The 24,466-nt window shown below is 39.5% G+C and overlaps 1 protein-coding gene across 1 annotated transcript in view; it reads left to right on the top strand.

Annotated features, from left to right (window-relative positions):
- Nucleotides 1-24,466, top strand: part of DPP6 (dipeptidyl peptidase like 6) — a 776,249-nt gene that overhangs the window by 373,665 nt on the left and 378,118 nt on the right. Inside the window, exon 3 of the mRNA XM_032643847.1 lies at nt 22,985-23,083. Coding sequence (XP_032499738.1) covers nt 22,985-23,083 — 99 coding nt within the window. The remainder of the gene's footprint in view (nt 1-22,984; nt 23,084-24,466) is intronic.

Here is a 24,466-nt window from a genome sequence, read left to right as displayed (position 1 = left end):
AGCAGCTCATGCAGCTCAATAACAAAAAAACAAACAACCCCATCCAAAAATGGGCAGAAGACCTAAATAGACATTTCTCCAAAGAAGATATACAGAACGCCAACAAACACATGAAAGAATGCTCAACATCATTAATCATTAGAGAAATGCAAATCAAAACTACAATGAGATATCATCTCACACCAGTCAGAATGGCCATCATCAAAAAATCTAGAAACATTAAATGCTGGAGAGGGTGTGGAGAAAAGGGGACACTCTTGCACTGCTGGTGGGAATGTGAATTGGTTCAGCCACTGTGGAGAACAGTATGGAGGTTCCTTAAAAAACTACAGATAGAATTACCATATGACCCAGCAATCCCACTACTTGGCATATACCCTGAGAAAACCAAAATTCAAAAAGAGTCATGTACCAAAATGTTCATTGCAGCTCTATTTACAATAGCCAGGACATGGAAACAACCTAAGCGCCCATCATCGGATGAATGGATAAAGAAGATGTGGCACATATACACAATGGAATATTACTCAGCCTTAAAAAGAAATGAAATTGAGCTATTTGTAATGAGATGGATAGACCTAGAGTCTGTCATACAGAGTGAAGTAAGTCAGAAAGAAAAAGACAAATACCGTATGCTAACACATATATATGGAATTTAAGGGAAAACAATGTCATGAAGAACCTAGGGGTAAGATAGGAATAAAGACGCAGACCTACTGGAGAACGGACTTGAGGGTATGGGGAGGGGGAGGGGTGAGTTTTGATAGGGCGAGAGAGAGTCATGGACATATACACACTAACAAACGTAGTAAGGTAGATACCTGGGGGGAAGCAGCCGCAAGGCACAGGGATATTAGCTCGGTGCTTTGTGACAGCCTGGAAGGGTGGGATGGGGAGAGTGGGAGGGAGGGAGACGCAAGAGGGAAGACATATGGGGACATATGTATATGTATAGCTGATTCACTTTGTTATAAAGCAGAAACTAACACACCATTGTAAAGCAATTATACCCCAATAAAGATGTTTAAAAAAAAAAAAAAAAAAAAAAAACTCTCCAGAAAGTAGACATAGAGGGAACTTACCTCAACATAATAAAGGCCATATATGACAAACTGACAGCCAACATCCTTCTCAATGGTGAAAAACTGAAACCATTTCCACTAAGCTCAAGAACAAGACAAGGTTGCCCACTCTCACCACTATTATTCTACATCGTTTTGGAAGTTTTAGCCACATCAGTCAGAGAAGAGAAAGAAATAAAAGGAATCCAGATCGGCAAAGAAGAAGTAAAACTGTCACTGTTTGCAGATGACATGATGCTCTACGTAGAGAATCCTAAAGATGCTACCAGAAAAGTACTAGAGCTAATCAATGAATTTGGTAAAGTGACAGGATACAAAATTAATGCACAGAAGTCTCTTGCATTCCTATACACTAATGATGAAAACTCTGAAAGAGAAATTAAGGAAACACTCCCATTTACCATTGCAACAAAAAGAATAAAATACCTAGGAATAAACCTACCTAAGGAGACAAAAGACCTGTATGCAGAAAACTATAAGACACTGATGAAAGAAATTAAAGATGATACATACAGATGGAGAGATATACCATGTTCTTGGATTGGAAGAATCAACATTGTGAAAATGACTCTACTACCCATAGCAATCTACAGATTCAATGCAATCCCTATCAAAGTACCAATGGCATTTTACAAAGAACTAGAACAAAAAAGTTCATAATTTGTGTGGAAATACAAAAGACCTCGAATAGCCAAAGCAATCTTGAGAAAGAAAAACGGAGCTGGAGGAATCAGGCTCCCTGACTTCAGACTATACTACAAAGCTACAGTAATCAAGACAGTATGGTACTGGTACAAAAACAGAAAGATAGATCAGTGGGACAGGATAGAAAGCCCAGAGATAAACCCATGCACATATGGTTACCTTATTTTTGGTAAAGGAGGCAAGAATATACAGCAGAGAAAAGACAGCCTCTTCAATAAGTGGTGCTGGGGAAACTGGACAGCTACATGTAAAAGAATGAAATAAGAACACTCCCTAACACCATGCACAAAAATAAGCTCAAAATGGATTTAAGACCTAAATGTAAGGCCAGACACTCTAAAACTTAGAGGAAAACGTAGGCAGAACACTCTTATGACATAAATCACAGCAAGATCCTTTTTGGCCCACCTCCTAGAGAAATGCAAATAAAAACAAAAATAAACAAATGGGACCTAATGAAACTTAAAAGTTTTTGCATAGCAAAGGGAACCATAAGACAAAAAGACAACCCTCAGAATGGGAGAAAATATTTGCAAGTGAAACAACTGACAAAGGATTTATCTCCAAAATATACAAGCAGCTCATGAGCTCAATATCAAAAAGCAAAGAACCCAATCCAAAAATGGGCAAAAGACCTAAATAGACATTTCTCCAAAGAAAATATACAGATTGCCAACAAACACATGAAAGGATGCTCAACGTCACTAATAATTAGAGAAATGCAAATCAAAACTACAATGAGATGTCACCTCACACCGGTCAGAATAGCCATCATCAAAAAATCTACAAACAGTAAAAGCTGGAGAGGGTGTGGAGAAAAGGGAACCCTCTTGCACTGTTGGTGGGAATGTAAATTGATACAGCCACTATGGAGAACAGTATTGAGGTTCCTTAAAAAACTAAAAGTAGAACTACTCTACGACCCAGCAATCCCACTAGTGGGCATATACCCTGAGAAAACCATAATTCAACAAGAGTCATATACGACAAAGTTCATTGCAGCACTATTTAGAATAGCCAGGATATGGAAGCAACCTAAGTGTCCATCGACAGAGGAGTGGATAAAGAAGAGGTGGCACATATATACAATGGAATATTACTCAGCCATAAAAAGGAACGAAATTGAGTTATTTGTAGTGAGGCGGATGGGCCTAGAGTCTGTCATACAGAGTGAAGTAAGTTAGAAAGAGAAAGGCAAATACCGTATGCTAACACATATATATGGACTCTAAAGAAAAAAAAAGGTTCTGAAGAACTTAGGGGCAGGACAGGAATAAAGACACAGACATAGAGAATGTACTTGAGGACACGGGGAGGGGGAAGGGTAAGCTGAGATGAAGTGATAGAGTGGCATGGACATATATACACTACCAAACGTAAAATAGCTAGCTAGTGGGAAGCAGCTGCATAGCACAGGGAGATCAGCTCAGTGCTTTGTGTCCACCTAGAGGGGTGGGATAGGGAGGGTGGGAAGGAGATGCAAGAGGCAGGGAATATGGGGATATATGTATTCGTATAGTTGATTCACTTTGTTCTACAGCAGACACTAACACAACCATGTAAAGCAATTATGCTCCAATAAAGATGTTACAAAAAAAAAGTGATTGAGTTTGGCCATTTATATACTAAAGTGCCAACAACACTTGCCTAATGGTGAAGAGGTTTCAGTGGCGGTTATGAAAAGAGAGTTGCTCTCTCCGTGCGTTTTATGAAGAGCCAAGAGTTCCTGGAACACTTGGACTCATGATTAAGCATAGAACATCTTACCAAACAGGAAAAAAATCCATTCAACTCTCAAAATCTAAATGAGTAGATTCGAGAGGGATTGGGGCAGGAGGTTGGTAAAGACAAATACTCTTCTCTTTTATAATTTTGCTGATGTTTCATATTAATTAACAATTTGTGCAAGCCGGGTACTTTAGCAACTACATATTTTTAATTAATAGAAAGGAAATCAGGTCTCCCTCAGAATTTGTGGAGCATGCGTTCCTACCTTTGCTTTTCTTTGAACATAAGTGTGCTTTATGTGAGAACACGATTATCGAAGGTTTGATACTGTGATTGTCCAGCACTCACTTTGAAAGTTAGGAAGCAATGATGGTTTAGGTAGTTTGCAGTCATTCCCACCCCCACCAAGGTACTTGAGCATTCATGTCACCCAGAATCTGAGGGCTCCTGCAGCCATCACTTCAAAGGGAGGTAGAAGAGCTGCTGGTTCAGAGCAACAAGGCTGGGTGGGAAACATCTGGACTGAGTAACTTAAGGCTAAGAGCCGGTTCTGTGACCTTCCCTTCCATGTGGCCAACTCAATGCCAGGCAGAGAGCTGTCCCTGGGTCTTCCCAGCTGTACAGGGAAACTCCTATTCTCTCAAATGCAGCTGCTAATCCTGAAAGTGTTTTACATTCAGTCCTTGTGCAGCCGGAACCATCACAGCAGCATCCCTTCTGCAATAAATAGAGAACACAGTCATCGTAAACCGTTATCTTTTTGAATGCTGATGGCCAGTTGTCAGGGGCAACAATGAGGTGAGGCTCTAGTGAATCCCTGTGTTCCAGAAAAGGCTTTGAGCAGAATTTCTTTTATTCTTCTGTTAAAATAAAAATGTGGCTGAGCCTGCCTGACCCTTTGGCTTTGTTGGACTTTCATAGCTAGTGCTTCTTTCTCGGTTGTGCTGCTCAGGGGCTGTGTGTCCTAGGATTAGGACAGTCAGAGAGGCCGGTTCAGTGGTGAGTGCCTCCCATCACCGGCTCATCCCTCTCCCGGGATGCAGCAGTGGCTTTTGTTTCAAAATTCTTCCATGCACAAGAGTATGTCAGGTCTTTCAGAGCCTTCTTGAATTCACTGACATGCAGAGTATCCTCACATCGACCAATAGTGCCTATCCATTGATCAAACGTGAATGATCCCTGCAAGGGGCTGAGGGCACTGAGCTAAGTGCTGGGTGAAGTGTGGGCAAAGAAGATGCACATGTTCTCCACGGGAGCTTAGATCCACTGAAAAAGACAGAACGTAAGCAGTGAGAATTTCACGGCAGTGTAATCATTAAGCAAAAATAAAACAGAAGTCACAGGCCGGGCTGGTTAAAGACCTATTGAGTTGTGAATAACTGAATCTTGGACATAACATACGGCATGGCCATCAACTCATCCATGGCCCCCAAAGTGTCCAGCACATCTCTCTCTAGTACTGATCTCTCCGTGAGTCCACGGCAGGAGTGGCTTCCACTCTACAAGGGAGGAAGTTAAGTTTTGAAGAGTAGAGAGTCCTAGTAGTAATAACACCCTGGACATATGTGTGCAGTTTGGGTGCATCCCTACCAACCTTGCTTCCCTTTCATAGACTGACTTGAAATTCATAGCATGTACTTTTTAAAAAATTATCTTTTCAAGTGCTACCTCTTTCCAGTCTTGTATTCTGGTTTGTTAAAACTCAGATTAAAGTATCTGCTTTCTACTTAACCCCCCAATCCATTACGAACTCCTTGGATTCAGTCTTTTGGTGAAAATGTTTCTGAGTATGTGTGGGTCCCCTTTCCAACTTGGGAAGGATCGTGATGGAATGCCACTTTGGCGCCCCAGGATCTCGAAGGGCCTCGTGGTAATATTTCTGAGCAACAAGTACCCTTGTTCTATAGTGCAGCCTAATTATCACCAGTTATGCACAATTTATGTTTTAAAAAATCAAATTAAAAGTGTTTAAGGCAATCTTAGTTCCAAAGGGATTAGCCAGATGAGAATGTGTCCTTTTCAATTTTGTCATTCATTTCTCCCTTGCTAGTCTGTGCCCTTTTCTAAATTTCTCTTTGGAATAATAGACTCAAAGTTACCTTTTTTATTTTCAGATGTTAAATATGTGTCTGCAATAGGTCACACTCAGCGTATGCCTTTTTTTGGGCAGCTACAGCTCTTGCATTCTGATGAAAAGGACTCTGATAATCTTTAATGCCACAGTTAAGGTTGTGGGAGCTGAAAAATCCACCAGGATCATATTTGCATTAAAACATCCCTGACATTTGACTTTTCTGGATTTTCATTGTAGAGAAGATGGACAGTTGTTTGTGACGGAAAACACTAGAACACTTTCAGGTGGTATAAAAGCGAAAAGCCTTGGATATTTGAAAGTCATGTTGAAGGTAGACTTTGAGTTAAGGCCAAGCAGAGGTTACCAGAATATAAGACCCAATCTTTTGGGTGGGAGCATAACAGAGAGGTTATTGTTATGGAATTGAAATTTCATAACTGTTTGATTTATATCTAATGTTTATAACTGCATTGCTAGTGCCCAGCTCATCTTTTTTTTTTTTTTTTTTTTTTTAATTTTCACTTGGACTCAATAGGCTTTATTGAGAGGGAGAGAAATCTAGCAAATTGGTAGTTACAGTTCATAAATCAGATTCTCTTACAAGCGGGTGTAAGTGCATCCAAGTCAGAAACTTAGTCAAGTGTTCTGAATTTACACCAGTCAAAATAACATGAAATGGGTTTATGTGGGAACAAGCTACATATTAAAATTATTGATACATCTGAGAGAATCCCTCCACTTGAGTTGTTACTGCTAGTTAACAAAGCAAGTTCTGTAATAAAATTTCCATGGATTTTTAAAATAGACTTTATTTTTTAGAGCAGTCTTAGGTTCCAGCAAAATTGAGAGGAAGGTACAGAGTTTTCCCATTCACCCCCACCCCCCAGAAATGCATGGCATTCGTACCATCAACATCCCTCACCAGACGGTACATCTGTGACAGTTTATGAACATACATTGATACGTCATTATCACTCAAAGTCCATAGTTTACATGAGGGTTCATCCTGGGTGTTGTACAGTCTATGGACTGGGACAAATGTATAATGGCACGTATCTACCTTTACATTTATGATGGCATGTGTCATACAGAGTAGTCTCGCTGACCTAAAAATCCTCCATGCTCTGTCTGTTCATTCTGCCTTCCACTATAATGCCTGGAAACCATTGATTTTTTTTTACTGTCTCCATATTTTTGTCCTTTCCAGAATGTCATATAGTTGGAATCATACATTATGTAGCCTTTTCAGATTGGCTTCTTTCACTTAGCAATATACATGAAAGGTTCCTCCATGGAGGAACTATCATTGTTTAATAGTTTATTTCATTTTAACACTAAATAATATTCCATTGTCTGGATGTACCACAATTTATTGCTCCGTTCACCTACTAAAGGACATCTTGGTTGCTTCCAGGTTTTGGCAGTTATGAATAAAGCTGCTGTAAACATTCGTGTGAAGGCTTCTGTGAGACATGCATTTTCAATTCCTTTGGTAAATACCAAGGAGAATGATTGCTGGGTCATATGATGAGTATGTTGAGTTTTGTAAGAAACCACCAAACTGTCTTCCAGAGTGGCTGCACCGTTTTGCGTTCCCACCAGCAGTGATAAGAGTTCCTGTTACTCCACATCCTTGCCAGCATTTGGTGTTGTCAGTGATTCAGATTTTCTAATTGGTCATTCTAATAGTTGTGAAGTGGTAACTCAGTGTTTTAAGTTTATCTGTTTAAGATTATGGAACAAACAATTTAAAAACATTATATATATATAATATTATAAATATATAATATATACATATATATTATATATATAATATATACATACATATATATATATATATATATATATATATATATATATATATATATAAAATGTTTTAGAAAACACAAAACAAGCTTATGGTTACCAGCGGGGGTAAAGGGGGGGAGGCATAAATTGGGAGATTGGGATTGACATATACACACTACTATATATAAAATAGATAACTAATAAGGACCTGCTATATAGCACAGGGAACTCTACTCAATACTCTGTAATAGCCTATATAGGAAAAGAATCTAAAGAAGAGTGGATATATGTGTACGTATAACTGATTCATTTTGCTGTACACCTGTAACTAACACACACTGTAAATCAACTATACTCGAATAAAAATTTTTTAAAAAAGAGAAAAAAATTCTGGAACAAATACTTTAAAAACATTATATATATAGAATATATATATATTTTATGTATAAATATGTATAATTTCTATATATATAAAACACTATATTGTTTGATGAATTTTCAAACTGAACAGACTACATAGCCTGCACCCAGATTAAAAAACCAGAGTGTAGCCAGCATCCCAAAGCTGCCCCATATGCTTTCTCATCATTAGTCTCCCTAAGGGCAACCTAATTTCTAACATCATAAAATAATTTTGCATACTTTTATACTTCTTGCACTTACGTTATTAATGTAATCATGTAATATCTATTATTTTACAGCTGGTTCTTTTGTTCAATATAGTGTTTGTGAGATTCATTGTTATAGTTTAAGTTGTATTTACGCCCAGTGTTTTAATCGGTGATGGATTGTCTTTTCATGAGGTCTCATATAATCCTTATGAAAATTACACAGTAGCTTAACAGTAATTTAATAACTTTTGTGTATATCATAACAAGTAATGAATACCTTACTGTTTCTTATTGTTTCTTGTAGAAATAGGTGGTTTGCCCATTTTTTCTAGGCATTTTCTCTCTGTTCTCCTTGCTACATTAAACTCATCCCCCAAATCCAGTCTTGTCATAGTCCATCTATTATCAGTGACCATGACCAGGTGTCCTGTCATGGGACACATAGGTTACTTGATGGGTCTCTAGTATTGTGCATTTGCACTTGGGCGTCTGTGGTTGCGTTGGTAGGTTCTTTTCACACCCACCTGCCAGCTGATGAATTGGGTGAGTCGTGTCTCTCTAGTCTTGAAATAGGTATTTGTTTTGCTACTCTTCTTACTGTTGTTTCTGATTAATGTGTCAATGCTAATTGAGACCAAGTGCTGTAAATGGGTGGTGCGGATAATATTTGTTATGACAATCCAGAATATGGGAGAGATCGGTGACAACAGGAAGCATTTGTGGAAGGTATTTTGGAGGATGCGGAATTTGAAAGACAGATCCGGTGTTAATGGAAGGAAAAGAAGGAGGGTCACCATGAGCCAGAATGAGCCTGGTGTGCTTGCTGAACAGGAGATGCCTGGCCTGCCACCACTGAGGGACGGGACGAGTGTCAGGAGTTAAGGCTGACCGGGAGAGTCTGGAAGGCCAGGCACTGAATTCGAGATTGTGCTCTTATGGCTCTGACTGTCTATAACAATTTATATGTTATAACTGCTTTTAGCATGTGTTAAACCCATGAGTGATCTTATCATTGGAAGGGGGAAAAGGGCATATATGTGCTCATAAATACGTGAATACGTTTCAGGAGGTTCGTGGACCTGGTCAGCCTATCTGTTAACCATCTTAGGGATCAGCTTGAGTGTTTTTCCAAAGCCCAGATGTTATGATGTATCCATTAGAGTACTTTCGTCCATAAGGAACAAAATACCTAACTAAAATACTTCAAACTGTAGGTGTTTGTCATGTTTCCCAAAACAAGAAGTCTGGACCCACTCAGTCCCAGGATGATTCAGTGGCTCAAAGACCATCTTTCTCTGCTGCCATCATCTTCATGTCAGCAAAGTAGCTGCAACGGTGCCACGCATCTCATCTTGCACCCTCACAGGAAAGAAGGGAAAATCAGAACTTGCCTCATGTATTTCTTTCTTTCCCCAAAACTAGCCAGGAGGCAGCTTATTCATATAACTATATTGCATGGCTACCCTTAGCTGAAAGGGTTGAGAGAACAAGTATTTCACAGGAGTCTGCCTCTGCTGAGTTGGCAGAGGGCCATGGCTCCTGGGGAGGCAGTGTAGTATCTGCCACAATCAGTAAGACCCCTTGACTTATGAAATAGTGGAGGGACGAGGTCTACATTCCTTGAACTTGAACAGTGAGTTTGCACCATTCTTTAACTTGAAACAAATTTGAAAAGAGGGAGTTCTGACAGATTCTCCTAAAAGAAAGAATTACTTTACACTGCTACTGACCTTATAGTTAGTTGCAAACTTCCAAAGTCCTGAGAAGTGTGTCCCTAGGAGAATCTTAACAATCTCTCTTCTGACTTTTCATCATTTAGTTCTAGAAGGATTGTTAGGTGCATCTTGTTTATTTATTGAAACCTTACACTAAAGAGCCATTTATCAACAGGATGGCGATAGATGCTTACTATTCATGCTTGCCTGAAGACTCTAAATTAAGGCAAATGTGCCTACATATTTATTCATAAAGGGGTACTTTTCAAAGCGTTGCTACATTATGCATCCTATTTTAAAGGCATAGTTGCATATAAACTGTGAAAAGGAGTACATCTTATCCTGGCACTCTGGTTTTCTCTGGAGTCTATTGCTTGGTTTAGATGAGAGCCTGTTGGTAAATTTCAAATGAATTTTGGGATCCTTAGGGACCATGTGTTACAAGGGGCTGGCTGATCTAGTAGATGCTATTTTAGGGAAGACTCTGGCCAGTCAGGACCCAAAGGCAGCAATTCAGGTCTAAGCTGAGTTTCTGGGTCTAGGTCAGAACACAGAAATGGATGATATAATAAAGTCAGAGAAATAGAGAGAAGTTGTCCACAATGAACTAGGCAGCTCAGGGGACTGAAGAAGTTGAAGTTAAATCACCTGCCTGAGTGAGACAGAACTCTCACCTTAAACGCTGGTTCAACAACCATTTATCACTGAAGTAGAAACAACATGTATATGCACTTTCTCAGATTGCTATTGCATATTCCCCAAATCCCAGACTATTGCTAACTTAACTCTGTGCTTTTATGTGAGGTATTTAAAATCACCAGAAATTAGGTTAAATGATAATCTACAGAACGTCAGATTTAACCAGTCTTTTTTCTCCATCACTTTTCCCTCGTTCAGATTCTTTTTTTATGTCTTTTTTAAAAGTTCAGTAAGTGTGTGATTATTGCATTTTCAGAGGATGCCTTCTAAAGTGGTGGGTTAGTTGGAAACGGGACAAAAGGTGTTGAGGGATGTGGTAGGCAAAAAAAGAACCTGTCATCCCGGGGTGGGTCCTCACAGATGTGGTCCCATTAAGCATCTTGAGATGTGGGGTTTTCTTGGATTATCCAGTGGGTCCTAAATGAAATTACATGCATCTCTGTAAGAAGGAGGCAGAGGGAGATGTGACAGAGAGGGAGGGGAGAGGCCACGTGACCAGGAGGCAGAGATTGGAGTGATACAGCCACAAGGCAAGGAGCACCCAGAGCCCCAGAAGCTGAAAGAGGCAAAGAAGGTATTCTCCCTTACAGCTGAGTTTAGACTTCTGGCCTCCAGAACCATGAGAGAATAAACTTGTATTTTAAGTGACCAAATTTGTGGCAATGTGTTACAGCAGCCCCAGGAAACTGTACAAAGGGAAATAAATGCCTTCAGCAATTTCACAGTGGCCGCATCTTGAAGACAGGCATGAACGTGGACTCGTGGAGCGATCAGAACTAGAGAGACATGTGCTGGACACCTTGGGGACCATGGACAAGGTGATGGCTGTGTTCCGTGCCTCACCTCCCAGTGAGAACCCACGCCCGCGCCTCCCTCCTCCCTGGGGGAGTCCTCTCAGTTTCAAACTGTGATTCTTTAGCCTCTCTACCACCAGAAAAGGGACTGAAATTCATTCACATTAAGGTGTATACTTGTGTTTTTAAAAATTTGAGAGGAAAAGACAGTATCTATCTCCCACGTTGACTTATTTCTTTTTATTATTTTACTTACAGGCACTAAGCAGATACAGACTCCACTTACAATTCATATAAACTTAACAGCAAGAGCCAAGTTAAATACAGATCAATCAACAAAGCTAATAAAATTCAAATTAAAAAGTGGACATTTTGTATGACAAATGATAATGGTTCTCGAAACTAAATCATCCGTTAAATGTGTATAGGATATTTGCTATTGTGACACCGATATTTTGAGATGGACATGCCTGCTCTTGCAGGCACCAGGTAAAGAGTTGCCCCGCCCACTTCTCTGTTGGGATCTGCACACCTTGTTCACGTAGCACACTGTGCTTGGGGAAGACTAAGTTAGCTGACCTTGGCATTGGTGCATCGTGAAGACACATACCTAGACAATAAATTTGGGTGTGAGTGTATATGCTTATGATCAGAATATAACTTTATACATATTTATTGCCCAAATAATATATTTGGGTGTGAGTGTATGCTTATGATCAGAATACAACTTTATAAATATTTATTGCCCCAATGATATAGATAAACTAAAGAATAAACAGTGAAAAAGATACTAACAATCTAAATTAAATTATAGTAATAGTTTTCTCATATTATCCGTTCTACAACCAGTCCCTAGATATCATTACTTTTGACCATTTCTGAGTTTGGTTCTTCTGGCATTTATTCCTGTCATCCTTAATGCTATGCTCGTATATCAGTATTCACAGAGTACTTCCCATCAAAGTAGAACATTTAGTTCACTTACATTTCCTCCCACTTCCTTTTCTTCACTCTGGGTTGTAGAACCTATCAGGTTATTTTTCGTTCCTCTGGAGATCTCTTTCATAAGTTCACGTGAGACTTTCTTTAAACTTACATTTCTTGTTCTGCTGATCTTGAATGGAGCCTCCTGGCTTCTCACTAGACAAGAGGGAGAAGCTGGTGCCTACGCGTCTTCTCCTGTATCCCAACACGGTGGCTACAGCTCTTTCTCTCAGCTCTGGGTGACATTTACAACTTTCCACTTAATAAAATCTCCCCCGAAACAATCAGTTGATTTTAAAATGGAAAATTCTAACACAACGTTGTAAATCAACTATCCTTCAACTAAAAAAAAACAAAAACAAACAAACAAAAAAAAAACCACAGATCTTTAAAACAAATGCAAAAGCATTTTGCTTTTTTTTTTTTTTTTTTTTTTTTTTTTGCGGCACACAGGCCTCTCACTGTTGTGGCCTCTCCCGTTGCGGAGCACGGGTTCCGGATGCACAGGCTCAGTGGCCATGGCTCACGGGCCCAGCTGCTCCCCGGCACGTGGGATCTTCCCGGACCGGGGCATGAAACCCGTGTCCCCTGCATCGGCAGGCGGACTCTCAACCACTGCGCCACCAGGGAAGCCCAGCATTTTGCTTTTACATTGAAAAAAAAAATGAAATTTATCTAAGTATTAAGAATAGATTACAGCTTTACCATTTACTACAAAGCCTATGGATAATCACCTAAGGAACCTATAAAAAATAAAAACGAGAAGTTATTCCAAATAAATAGGAAAATTTATTTAAAACATTCACAATTTTTTGCTTAGACATATATTTCTCTTGTAAAACCTGACAATGCAGATAAAACCATAGGGAGAGAGAAATTGTAGTTCTATATCACTAAACAGTTTGTCTGGAGGCCTTCAGGTCAAATAGACTCTTGTTTCTTAAAATCCATCAATAGCTGCAACTAGTTTATTCTTATTTGGACCTTGCCTTTCTTAAACAAACCTGTTTTCTTAGCAATTCTAATGGATTGTTTCTACTTGAAATGAAGTAAAACTATCTTTATTGCAGACAAAATGAACACCCATATAGATAATGCTAATAAAATGTGTAAGTAGGTTTGGAAAGGTTACCGAATACAGGTCTATATTCAAATATTAATTGTGTTTCCGTGTACTAACAACAAATGTTTGCAAATTGAAATTTTGAAAATACCAGTTGTATTATTCTGCTTGGGCTGGCATAACAAAGCCACAGACTGCATTCAAACAACAGAAATTTATTTTCTCACAGTTCTCGAGTCTTTAAGCTCAAGGTTAAGGGCTAGCAGGGTTGGTTCCTAGTGAGACCTCTCTTCCTCTCTGGCAGATGGCATCTTGTCACTGTGTCTCCATTGCTTTTTCTCTGCCTGAATGCACAGAGAGAGAGAGAGAAAGAAAGAGAGAGCTCCGTCTCTATTCCTCTCTTTTTACAAGGATATCAGTTCTGTTGGATTAGGGCCCCACCTTTATGATCTCATTTAACTGCAACCTTTAAGGTTCTGTCTCCAAGTACAGTCACATTGGGATTTAAGGCTTCAACATATGAACTGGGGAGAGAGGAAACAATTCAGTCCATAACACCAGTACATAAGAACAACTTTGCTTGGCATTACCTTGTCTACACAGTCTGACCTCAAAGATTTACATCCATCCCACATACAAAGTACATTCACTCCATCCTAAGGCCCCCAGAAGCCTCAAACTATTACAGCATCGGTTCAAAGCCCAAAATCTCATCAGCTCAGCAGTTCCAAATATCACCATGTAAATCATCTAGATGAGTTATGGGTAAGACTGGGTGTGCTCCATCCTGGGGCAAAATTCATCACTATCGTGAATCTGTGAAACGAAAGAAATAAGTGTCTTCTTCTGAATACAGTGGTGAGACAGGCATAGGATAACAGTTATAGGCATTTCTGTTCAAAAAAGGGGAAAATTGAAGGGAAAAAAGGGGTAACCAGTTCCAAACCATTTCTAAATCCAATTGGGCAAACTCCTTTAGTTTTAAAGGCCTGGGAATAATGCTCTGAGGCTTTCAGCTCTGCCCTCTGGAGATCATTCTTCTTCTTCATGAAAGGTAGCATGAGTTTGTAGCTGAGTAATTTTATCAGCACGTTTCCCGTCTGAGGATTTTGGAAGTCTGACACCCTTCTTTTATTTCATAGTCTCTCTGTCCTTTTCAGTCCGAGCTGGCAATGCTACTGCAGGTATAGAATTCTTAAGAACCTGTGGGTCTCCTATGTATGTCATGGGGGTCCATTCCATTAGACAAGACTCCTCCACAGGATTTTCCTAGATACTCCCTTCTCTATGTCTGGCTTCTGCTGAGATGGCTGAGGAGATCTATGAGTTACACACTTAGGTTTCAAAGAGCTTTTCGTGTGTCTGCATACCCTGAGCTTTTGATCTTTCAGACATACTGGCAAAAGCTTGTTGTGCCACATCTACTGCTTTTCCTCTCCTAGTAGTGAATTTCTCAACTTTTGCATCTTTTACAATCTGGATAAGGGGAGACAAAGAAGATAGAGAAATAGCCAATAAGCACATGAAAAGATGCTCAACGCCATTAGCTTTGGAGTATTATTCATCCATAAAAAGGAGTAAAGTGCTGATACATATTATTACGTACTATTACATGGATGAAACTTGAAAATATTATGATAAGTGAAATATGCCAATCACAAAAGATCAAGATATTGTACAATCCTATGTGAGTTACCCATACTAGCCAAACGTATAGATACAGAAAATAAATTTTTCATTGCTTAGGCCTGGGAAGAAAGGGGTGGGAATGGAGAGTGACTGCTAATGATTATGGAGTCTTCGGAAGGGGGAATACTGAAAACATTCTAGACTTAGATCACAGTGGTAGTTGCACAAGTCTATTGAACATACTGAAACCATTGAGTTGTACACTTCTGATGGGTGAATTATATAGTGTGTAAATTTTATCTTAATAAAAATGTCCAAAAAAGGAGAAGATTAGGTAAACATATCAACCTTTGTGCATTTTATTATGTGAAGTCCAATGGTTATAGCTCACTAAAGGAAACAGGCAGATAAATGTATTTTAAGGTTTTAATCTATTTCCTAGATCTAAAAGAATAAGGTAAGGGCATAAAGAAGAGATGAATATCTTTGATGTTTTTGATTGAGAAGCTTAAAAAGAAGCACGACATCTAGAACTTCTTAATTTATAGGGTGTGTTGAATAATGCTGATAACTTGGTTTCTAGCATTTGAGTAAAATGTACAATATGACTAATTTCGGTATTATGCTATGAGCTTCCTTAGATGCTTCAGAAGGTATGTGAACTTGTAAGAAAAAGCCTTTAAGATAGATCAATATCTGTGGGACTCTTTGTAGATATAAATTTGAGTTATAACCATAAATAATATATTTCAGTAATGAAAAGACTTTATTACAAAAAATAAGCAAAAAGTGAAAGCAAAGATGTAGATTTTAAAAATGCTCATTTAACAGAAATTAGCTGAACGTGTGTATGTGCCAGGCTCCTTACAGGGATGAGGAAGACACAATTTTTGTCTTAAAAAGAAAAGGGGAACAATCAAGCTAGTATGGAAAGTAGACTTGAAAGGAAATAATCAGTTCCATGCTGACTCCTGGGAGCAGAAGGGAAAGCACGATCAACTTCGTCTGGATGAGTCAAAGAGAAGTACCTCCTAAAAGCAGCCTTGACTGTGGGTTTTCTTGTAGCTCCTCCACCGTCACTCCTGACAATGTGGTTTAATGTAATTCTTTTTTTTTAATTTTATTGATGCCCAGTTGACTTACAGTGTTGTGTTAATTTCTGCTGTACAGCAACGTGACTCAATTTACATATATATATATATACATTCTTTTTCATTTTCTTTTCCATTATGGTTTATCACAGGATATTGAATATATCGATAGTTCCCTGTGCTATACAGTAGCACCTTGTTGTTTATCCGTTCTGTATATAATAGTTTGCATCTGCTAATCCAAAACTCCCAATCCATCCCTCCCTCACTCCCTTCCCCCGTGGCAACCACAAGTCTGTTCTCTACGTTTGTGAGTCTGTTTCTGTTTTGTAAATAAGTATTTGTATCATTCTTTTTAGATTCCACATATAAGTGATATCATACGGTATTTTTCTTTCTCTGTCTGACTTACTTTACTCAATATGATAATCTCTAGTCCCATCCGTGTTGCTGCAAATGGTATTATTTCATTTCTTTTCATGGCTGAGTAGTACTCCACTGTATATATGTATACCACGTCTTTATCCATTCATCTGTCGGTGGACATTTACGTTGTTTCCATGTCTCGGCTGTTGTACAGAGTGCAGCAATGAACGTTGACGTGCATCTGTTTTTACAGATTAGAGTTTTATCTGGGCGTATGTCCAGGAGTGGGATTGCTGGATCAGATGGCAGCTCTCTTTTTAATACAGTTCTTAACCCAACCATAGGTACTTAGTTTCTTACATTCGGGAGTGGACTTTTCCAGAGAGATTTCTCCAGAGAATTGTATTTTGCTGTAATTTGGAGTAAATCTCACTATTTGTAAAGGGAGAGAGTGCTCCCTTGACTCAGTGGCTGCTGCTTCCTACTGTCTCTAGGATTTCTGTCTGTGTATGAGATGTTTCCTTCTCAGTCCTGGCCTAAGGATTCACGTGGTAAATGATCTGGACAGGTTAACTCAGGATTAGGTGAAAAATTCCCAAATTCGTATCATGATTTGTAGGCATGTTACCTGGTTTAAGTGTCATTGTTCCTAAGCTGTTGGTAGTGTAGCGTAACTAAATTTATTCTTTCATTGTGATAAGAATCTACCTACCAAGGAAATATGAGTAGTATCTATAGCAGACATTATTATTGACTGAACTTCTTTTATTTAAGAAAGAAAGAAAGAAAGAAAAAGAAATCTAACTGGAAGTATTGGGCCCAGCCTCTAACCATATCTGACATAGTGCACTCATTCAGCTCACATGCGGGCAGAGTGAAGGGAAATGTTTCCTGTGTTTTCACTGAGCGTTTTCCTCTTAATGCGCAGCTCTCTGTGTTAGGATAGTCGTCAGTGGAACAGGCTGCAGTGATTTGCTTTTCAGCAAATGCTTTGTCATTGGAACTTGTGAACTAACAGTGCAAACACTGAAAAATGAAAAATCGATTTCCACATGTTCTTCTGTAGGTGTTTGTATGGAAACATACAAATATTATCAACTTCTATAGAAATAACATGCAAGTTTCCCAGTGACTTATTCTAAATGTAAGAGTAGTTTTACTCTGAGTCTCAGGTTGGGGTCTGTCTCTCTGTGGAGCTACTTCTGACGCACCCACACTGTCCTTGTCCCCTTCGAGTTTTGAAAGCACTTAGTACAGCCAAACTACTCGTAGCAGGGTGACCACTTGCTATGTGCCAGTCATTACATTGATAGTATGAGTTCCTTGTTAATCTGCTTTGGTGGCTAAGTTTTTTCTAATTAAGGAAATGTATGCCTTAAAATGTTTTTTTCCAACCTTTTCTTTATTTACAGAAAACTTTTTTACCTGGAAACATAGTGTTTTATCAGGATCATCATTAACATTACCTGCATTTTGTGATTTTATTAGCATCCCAGTTCTGGAATAGGTTGTGAACAAGCCAGATTCTGTGAATAATGTCAATATTTAAGTTCTGCAAATGTGGTTAATGTTAGCTTTACTGCCTTACCATGAATCTTTGGAGAAGCCACTCAGCCTCTCAGGAGCTCAGGTTTACCTTCCATAAAATGGTGTTCCTTCGTCCTCCTTCTTGTAGGATCGAGAGGTAATAACTCTCAGAATCCTCCAAAGGCTGCAGAACATTTTAGAGTTGTCAGTTATTCCAATTTCTAACAAAAGCAGAGTTTACAAGAGACTTCTGACTAATCTGGGTAGGTTTTCTCTGTTATCACATTGGGTTTGTCAGTAGCTAACCCCCCACCACCACTAGCAGTGATTGAAAACACCTGGGAGGATTATGCGTCAGATTAACCTGCTTTAGGGTCAAAGGATTTGTTTCTAATATTAAAAATCTCTGGAGAAGAGGTTCCAGAATGTTGTCCAATAATTGTACTATTTAGCTATTTAACAAGCATCAGGAATGGAAAGGAGCCTTGCATTATATACTGACCTACACAAAGAACAACTACATCACTACAGATTATAACAGACCTTTGCATGCCAGTGAGCTAACCAAGGTGCCAAGTTAATTACAAGTGCCGTGTGGTTATCTGACTACAGGACTGAAGGAAACTTCACTTTTCAATCATCCCCAAATTTTCTTCAGGATAAAGTCCAAACTCTAAGAGCCACTGGCCACTTCTTATATCTCCATGTGTATATTGATTTTCATTTAAAGGTGACAGGTTGAGCACAGAAGTTTTTCCTTTTCATTTCAAGCGTTTAGAAATGAGAGAAGATATATAGCAAAAACATAGCTGCAGTCAAAAACCAGAAAGGGAGTTCTTCCTATACCTAGAATAGAAAAGTATTCTTAGAAGAAGGACCAGGTAAAAACCTACAGCAGCAAGTAAGGCCAAATCCCTGCTGCCCTAAAGGAACAGAGGCTGAAGTCAGGCCCAACAGTAGGGGATAGGATACCGGTGTCTATGGAGGCCAGAGGCTGGACAAGTGGCCCCTGCCTTAAAATGGCATTTATTTTCAGAGGTTCTTGAATCTCTGAAAGGGCTCCAGCCCAAATGGCCACACAGGCCTGGTGAGAGCCATTACCCGGATGGACCCTCTGACTGCCCAGGACATTCTTGTGACCACACCACCAGGACACTTGCAGGAGAGAACCTCACAACTAAGATCAAAGGACCCACAGAAACCATCCCCTAAAAGCAGCACACCAGCTTAACACATATAAGAACTTAACTCCAAAGAAATATAAATCAGCTAGGGAAAACAGAAAATGACACTTTATGGTTTTTTTTTTTTTAATGATCGATGTGATAAAAGAGCTTGCAACTGTAAGAGTCGATGATCTTGAGAAAGAGCTAATTAGGAATATTAGAAATTAAAATATAATTATTTAAAACTCAGTAGTGAAATGAAACAGACACACTAGAGAAAAAATAAAGTGGAAAATGGAGCTGAAGAAAACATGCAAGTAGATAAAGTGGAAGACGGAGCTGAAGAAATCATGCTAATTCATAAAGTGGAAGATGGAGCTGAAGAAATCATGCAAATGCTCCCAAAGACATAAAAATGCCAAAGACGTGAAAGAAAAAGCTAGGAGTGTGGAGGCTGGACCTAAAAGCTCCTGTGCAGGTCCAGTGGGGTCTGGAAGGATGGAGCGGTAATGTTGACTGAGACAGTTACCGGTAATATTCCTGATCCAGAGAAAGTAGTTCTTAGACTGAAAATACTACTGACTGGGAAGCAGGTTGTTTAAAGAAGATCCACAAGCACACACTTTCTAATGGAATTTCAGAATATCAGATATAATGAGAGAATCTACCTTTATCTCGAGACATTTTCAACTCGCACTTTCTACTGTGCCAATGTCGACATGCTCACAATTTCCTGAAAATACTGCATTCACCAATGCCTTCATGCCCTTGCAATCCTCCTAGCTTCAATGTTTTTCTTTTATCTCTTTTATCTTGGCTAGGGGGTTCTTTTCTCAAAGAATTCTTTCTGGAATTCCCCCTACTTTTTATTCTGCAGTCTCCTTAAATATTAGCACGCCAGGTCCTGATGCCCTCAGCCCTGTCACTGCTACAGTGTGGTCATTCTTTCAGCCTTGGTTCCATTGCTCTGTGAGATTCTTAAGGTCAGCTTATAAGGTGTTTCATTTGTGATTCTTCAGGGCTCAGCATGACTCCTGAACATGGCAGTCACTCGTGCTTGTCATCACCTCAAAGGGTTTTTGGAATTCATCAGGCTGTAAGTCAGTAACTCAGATAGCACTTGGCCATGTGAGCAAGCCATCAAGGTCCAGAGAGGCCAGCGGTGATGGTTTTGAGGAGGCAGAGCTGATATTGACACAATCAAGTGTCCTGGCGTGGGCGGAGCAGTTTGTATAGTGTATATCATAATGCCGCCATTACAAGCTGTCCCTACTTAAGCTGTGTAAGATTTTAAAGTATGTTTTAAAAACAGAGGAAGTAATAGTTTTTTAAAAATAAAACACATTTTTGGACTTCCCTGGTGGCGCAGTGGTTAAGAAGCCACGCTTCCAATGCAGGGGACACGGATTCGATCCCTGGTCAGGGCTGTTCCATGTGCCACGCGGCGCAGCCAAAAAAAACCCAAATATATATATTTTTGGATGAATTCCTAGTCATTTGTGAAAAGAAAATTTTTTATAAAGTGAATAAATTGGCTTTTCATAGTTTACCCAAAGTTTGTTGAAATGACAGTCTCTCATTCTTTTCTTATTAGACATGTGGATAACCAAAATGTGGAGCTAGAATCATCCCTGAATAATGGTGTTTACTTAGATACAATTTAAGTTTTAATATGATTATTTTCTGACCATATACTTGAGTGTCACTGAAATTTTTATTCTTTGTTCTTTTTAAATTTTATTTATTGTATTTTAATTGAAATATATTTGACATATAACATTGTGTAAGTTTAAGTGTACAACGTGTTGATTTATATATTACAATATGAGTGCCTTTGTAGGGTTAGCTAGCACCCTCTATAAGGTCACATAATTATCTTTTCTTTGGTAGGAATAATTAAGATCTAGTCTCTTAGCAAGTTTGATGTTTATAATATAGTATTGTTGTCTGTAATCACTGCACTGTGCACTTACTTATTGACTAGTTGCAAGTATACTTCTTAATTACTAGACCACAGTATAAATTTTATTAGACCGTTGTCTAGTAATCTTTAAAATTTTCATTTATTGTCTGTCTTCCATACTGAAATGCATTGTGTTTGAAGCGGTGTGTCTTTTTTCGGGGCTGCTTCAATTGCAGATAGGAAGGTCCTAGAGGAAAGAATTTGGTTTGGTTTTAACATGTTTTGATCAGCCCCGGGAGAGCTCCACATATAATCAGGTCTAACAAGAAGGCCACCTTGAACCTTATCATTCTGTAAATTTCGAAAGACTTTTACACACATTAATCCTACTTGATATGCAAGAAATCAGTGTGCAACGTTTCTGAGAATTTCAGTAATCTATCACATCCAGGGAGGCCAAAAGAAAGAAACCATAGGAGATGTAACAAAATCTACATGCTAGAACCCTAGAGGAAGCTTTGGAGATTTCATTCAGAGATTCTATATTCTTATTTCATTATGTACTATAACAAAAATTCTTTTTGTTTTCCCAACCTGCCACAGATTTTGAAACAGGAAGTTGAAAGAGGCAAAGGGTACTGTTGAGGGTAAGCATTGTGACAGCCCAAGAAGTGAAGGTGGCTCAACAGCCAGAAATTGAGGCGAGAAACAGATGTAACAACCAAACATCCAAATGTAAAAGCATACTGATCTGAAACCACCTCACGTAGGAGGCACACAGACCTCCACACCTTGATTAGCACTGAGGATGCCCCACACAGCAGCCCAACACAGAACGGGAGAAAGGAGGACCTGAATCTTCAGGAAGAGTACCACAGCTGGCATCTTCTATTTAAGAGGGCGGGATCATAAATAAACGTTCTAGTAAATGATGTACGTCAGAAATGGTTAAGATAAGGAGTTTCTTCTTATTATAAAGGAAATGAAGGTGGTTTGGTGTCCTGTTCTGTGGGTTTAATCTGCTTAGTCTCACAGGTCAGATGCCCAGACAGCCCTTTGTCTTTTCAAAGTAGATGAATGGATTTTTGTGCCACTGGAGAGAACGTCTTCTGAGGCAGATCTAAAACCCCAGACACTTCAACCTCAGGAAACAGGATAAAAGCTGCCAGGTTCCTAAAGTCTCCCCGCTGGGCCCCTTAGCTAAACATTGCCTCCTGGGATGGATGTTCAAGTCTTATCCCAGGTGCTTACTCCCAAGCATGGTGATCCAGGTAAGGGAGGGCAAAATCTATTAGTTTGCAGACAGAATTTGGGGCGTGATTCTATTTGAAGAACTAATCCCCAACCTAAAGGCAGCCAGGAACAAGTGAGGCACATGGAGAATAAATACCTAAGGAATGTGTTAGTTGTCTTTGAATTTTCAGCATCCAACATGTTATCTGCAGTTGGCGTTATAAATGCTTAATGACTGACTGGTTACATAACAAGTTGAGATCCTTTCCTTTCTTGACTATTCCCGCCTTATTGCTCATCAGTCAGCTTTGAAACAACTATTTACCTTCATATCTAAGAAATACGATCATTCATGTTTTGCAGGCAGAGGGGGCATAATGATGCCATTTTACTGAACCGTGATTCCCCTTACCATAGGTTTTTTTTTTTTTTTTTTTTTTTTTTTTTTTTGGCGGTACGCGGGCCTCTCACTGCTGTGGCCTCTCCCGTTGCGGAGCACAGGCTCCGGACACGCAGGCCCAGCAGCCATGGCTCACGGGCCCAGCCGCTCTGCGGCATGTGGGATCCTCCCGGACCGGGGCACAAACCCGTGTCCCCTTCATCGGCAGGCGGACTCTCAACCACTGTGCCACCAGGGAAGCCCCCTTACCATAGTTTTTGATAGCTTAGCTAAAACAGAAAACATTCTTTTGTTCAGCACTGACTTATAGAAATTATGTCTTACCATATATATTATTTCTGAATGGCAATCAGAATGTTTTATACTCCTCTTTTTTTTTTTTACCAAAAAACAAAAATTTTGACCATTTGCTTCGTTCTTTTCTAGCGGAAGATAACAGTCTGTCTCAAAAGAAGAAGGTGACTGTGGAAGATCTCTTCAGTGAAGATTTCAAAATTCATGATCCCGAGGCTAAGTGGATAAGTGGTGAGTCCTGAGTGCATGTGAGAAAGCACTTTCCCACTCCCTGCCACTTTTTGAGAGTTTGGGTGTCGTAGTTTGCCTTTCGCCTTCTCTCTCTGGCTGTAGAAGTGGATCCTCAGAGCTCTTGCTGTGAGCAGCATCTTATTATCAGTCTAAGAAAATGCACATCTGGTAAAATCAGGCTGCTTCTTCATGGGAAATGGGTCCTCCGTGTCGCCTCCCTGAATCATAATTTCTCAGATGGAGATGTGAGGTGTTGCTAAGCAACAAGACGGGGAGAGACACAGCTGAACCTTCCTCCTGTCTCCATGTTCTTTATTCCCTTTTGTACTCCTCTTGCTTTCACTCCAACTAGATACAAGGGCCAAAAGGAACTAAAAGGTTTCTTCTAGAATGCTGTCTAATGAAGGAAAGAGCGGCGCCTCGTGCATCGATGCAGATAAATTAATTGTCCTCTTGAACTTTAATCTGGATGAAATCTTCTTTGGGCTGATTTTTTTAAACAATAAAGCAAAATAGAACTGGTGGAAAAAGGCAGTATGTTTAAAAGGCATGTTTTGGTTCAAAACAGTCCATTTCCTGTAGTTGGGTCTGAAACAGTTTTCAGGGTGCAGTCCTGGGAGGAAAGATGTAAATGACTGCTCCCCATCTTCTGCAGGCTTTGCTGCATCCCTCTCGTGTAGTCTGGTCCTAGAACCTCTGCTGCTATCTCCATGGATATTGTTTGCATTTAGTCTTAGCCTCAGTGGGATGCACTTGAAAATTAATCCTCAGGTCAAAGAACCTTTGTAGTGGAATGCTAGAGATCTAGTTCACATCTTGGCTTCTATAGTAAATGAGGCCCAGAGAGGTTAAGTGAATTTTCTGAGGTCACAGAGCTAGTTAGTGACACAGCTGTGGCTGGAAGCCTGTCTCCTCACTTCCCCTTTTGTGCTCTTTCCACTACTGTTTTGTTGAGTGACACCGTGTGATTACGTTTTCTTGCTGTCAGACTCCTCTGAAATGCTTCTTATGCTTCACAAACTCTTGAAAATCAACCAGCATTGACTTTTTGCCTTTAGTCTCCCACTAGGACAGTAGCTTCTCCTTTGTCCTTCACTATGGCCTAGGTATTAATTTCTGATCCTTAGATTCACTTATTTAAAAATTAAAGAAGTAGCTGAATCTCAGAGGGAATGTATTTTATAAGATGGAATTGGGGAGAAATGAGAGCAGCATATTGTGAATGCCAGTGGGGGGCACATGGAAATCCAAAGCATAGATTGAGCCAAGGTCTTTGTTATTTGACTGAGGAAGTAATTTTACCTTTGGTATTGAGGGGGACTCAGCCTCTGCTTCCTGGTTGCATTTACCCATATTGCGGAGAAAGGAGGTAAGCATGGATCG

Source organism: Phocoena sinus, chromosome 9, assembly GCF_008692025.1.
Source record: "Phocoena sinus isolate mPhoSin1 chromosome 9, mPhoSin1.pri, whole genome shotgun sequence".
NCBI classification, from domain to species: domain Eukaryota; kingdom Metazoa; phylum Chordata; class Mammalia; order Artiodactyla; family Phocoenidae; genus Phocoena; species Phocoena sinus.
The sequence above is the reverse complement of the archived record's forward strand: the minus strand, read 5'-3'. Positions and strand labels throughout refer to the sequence as shown.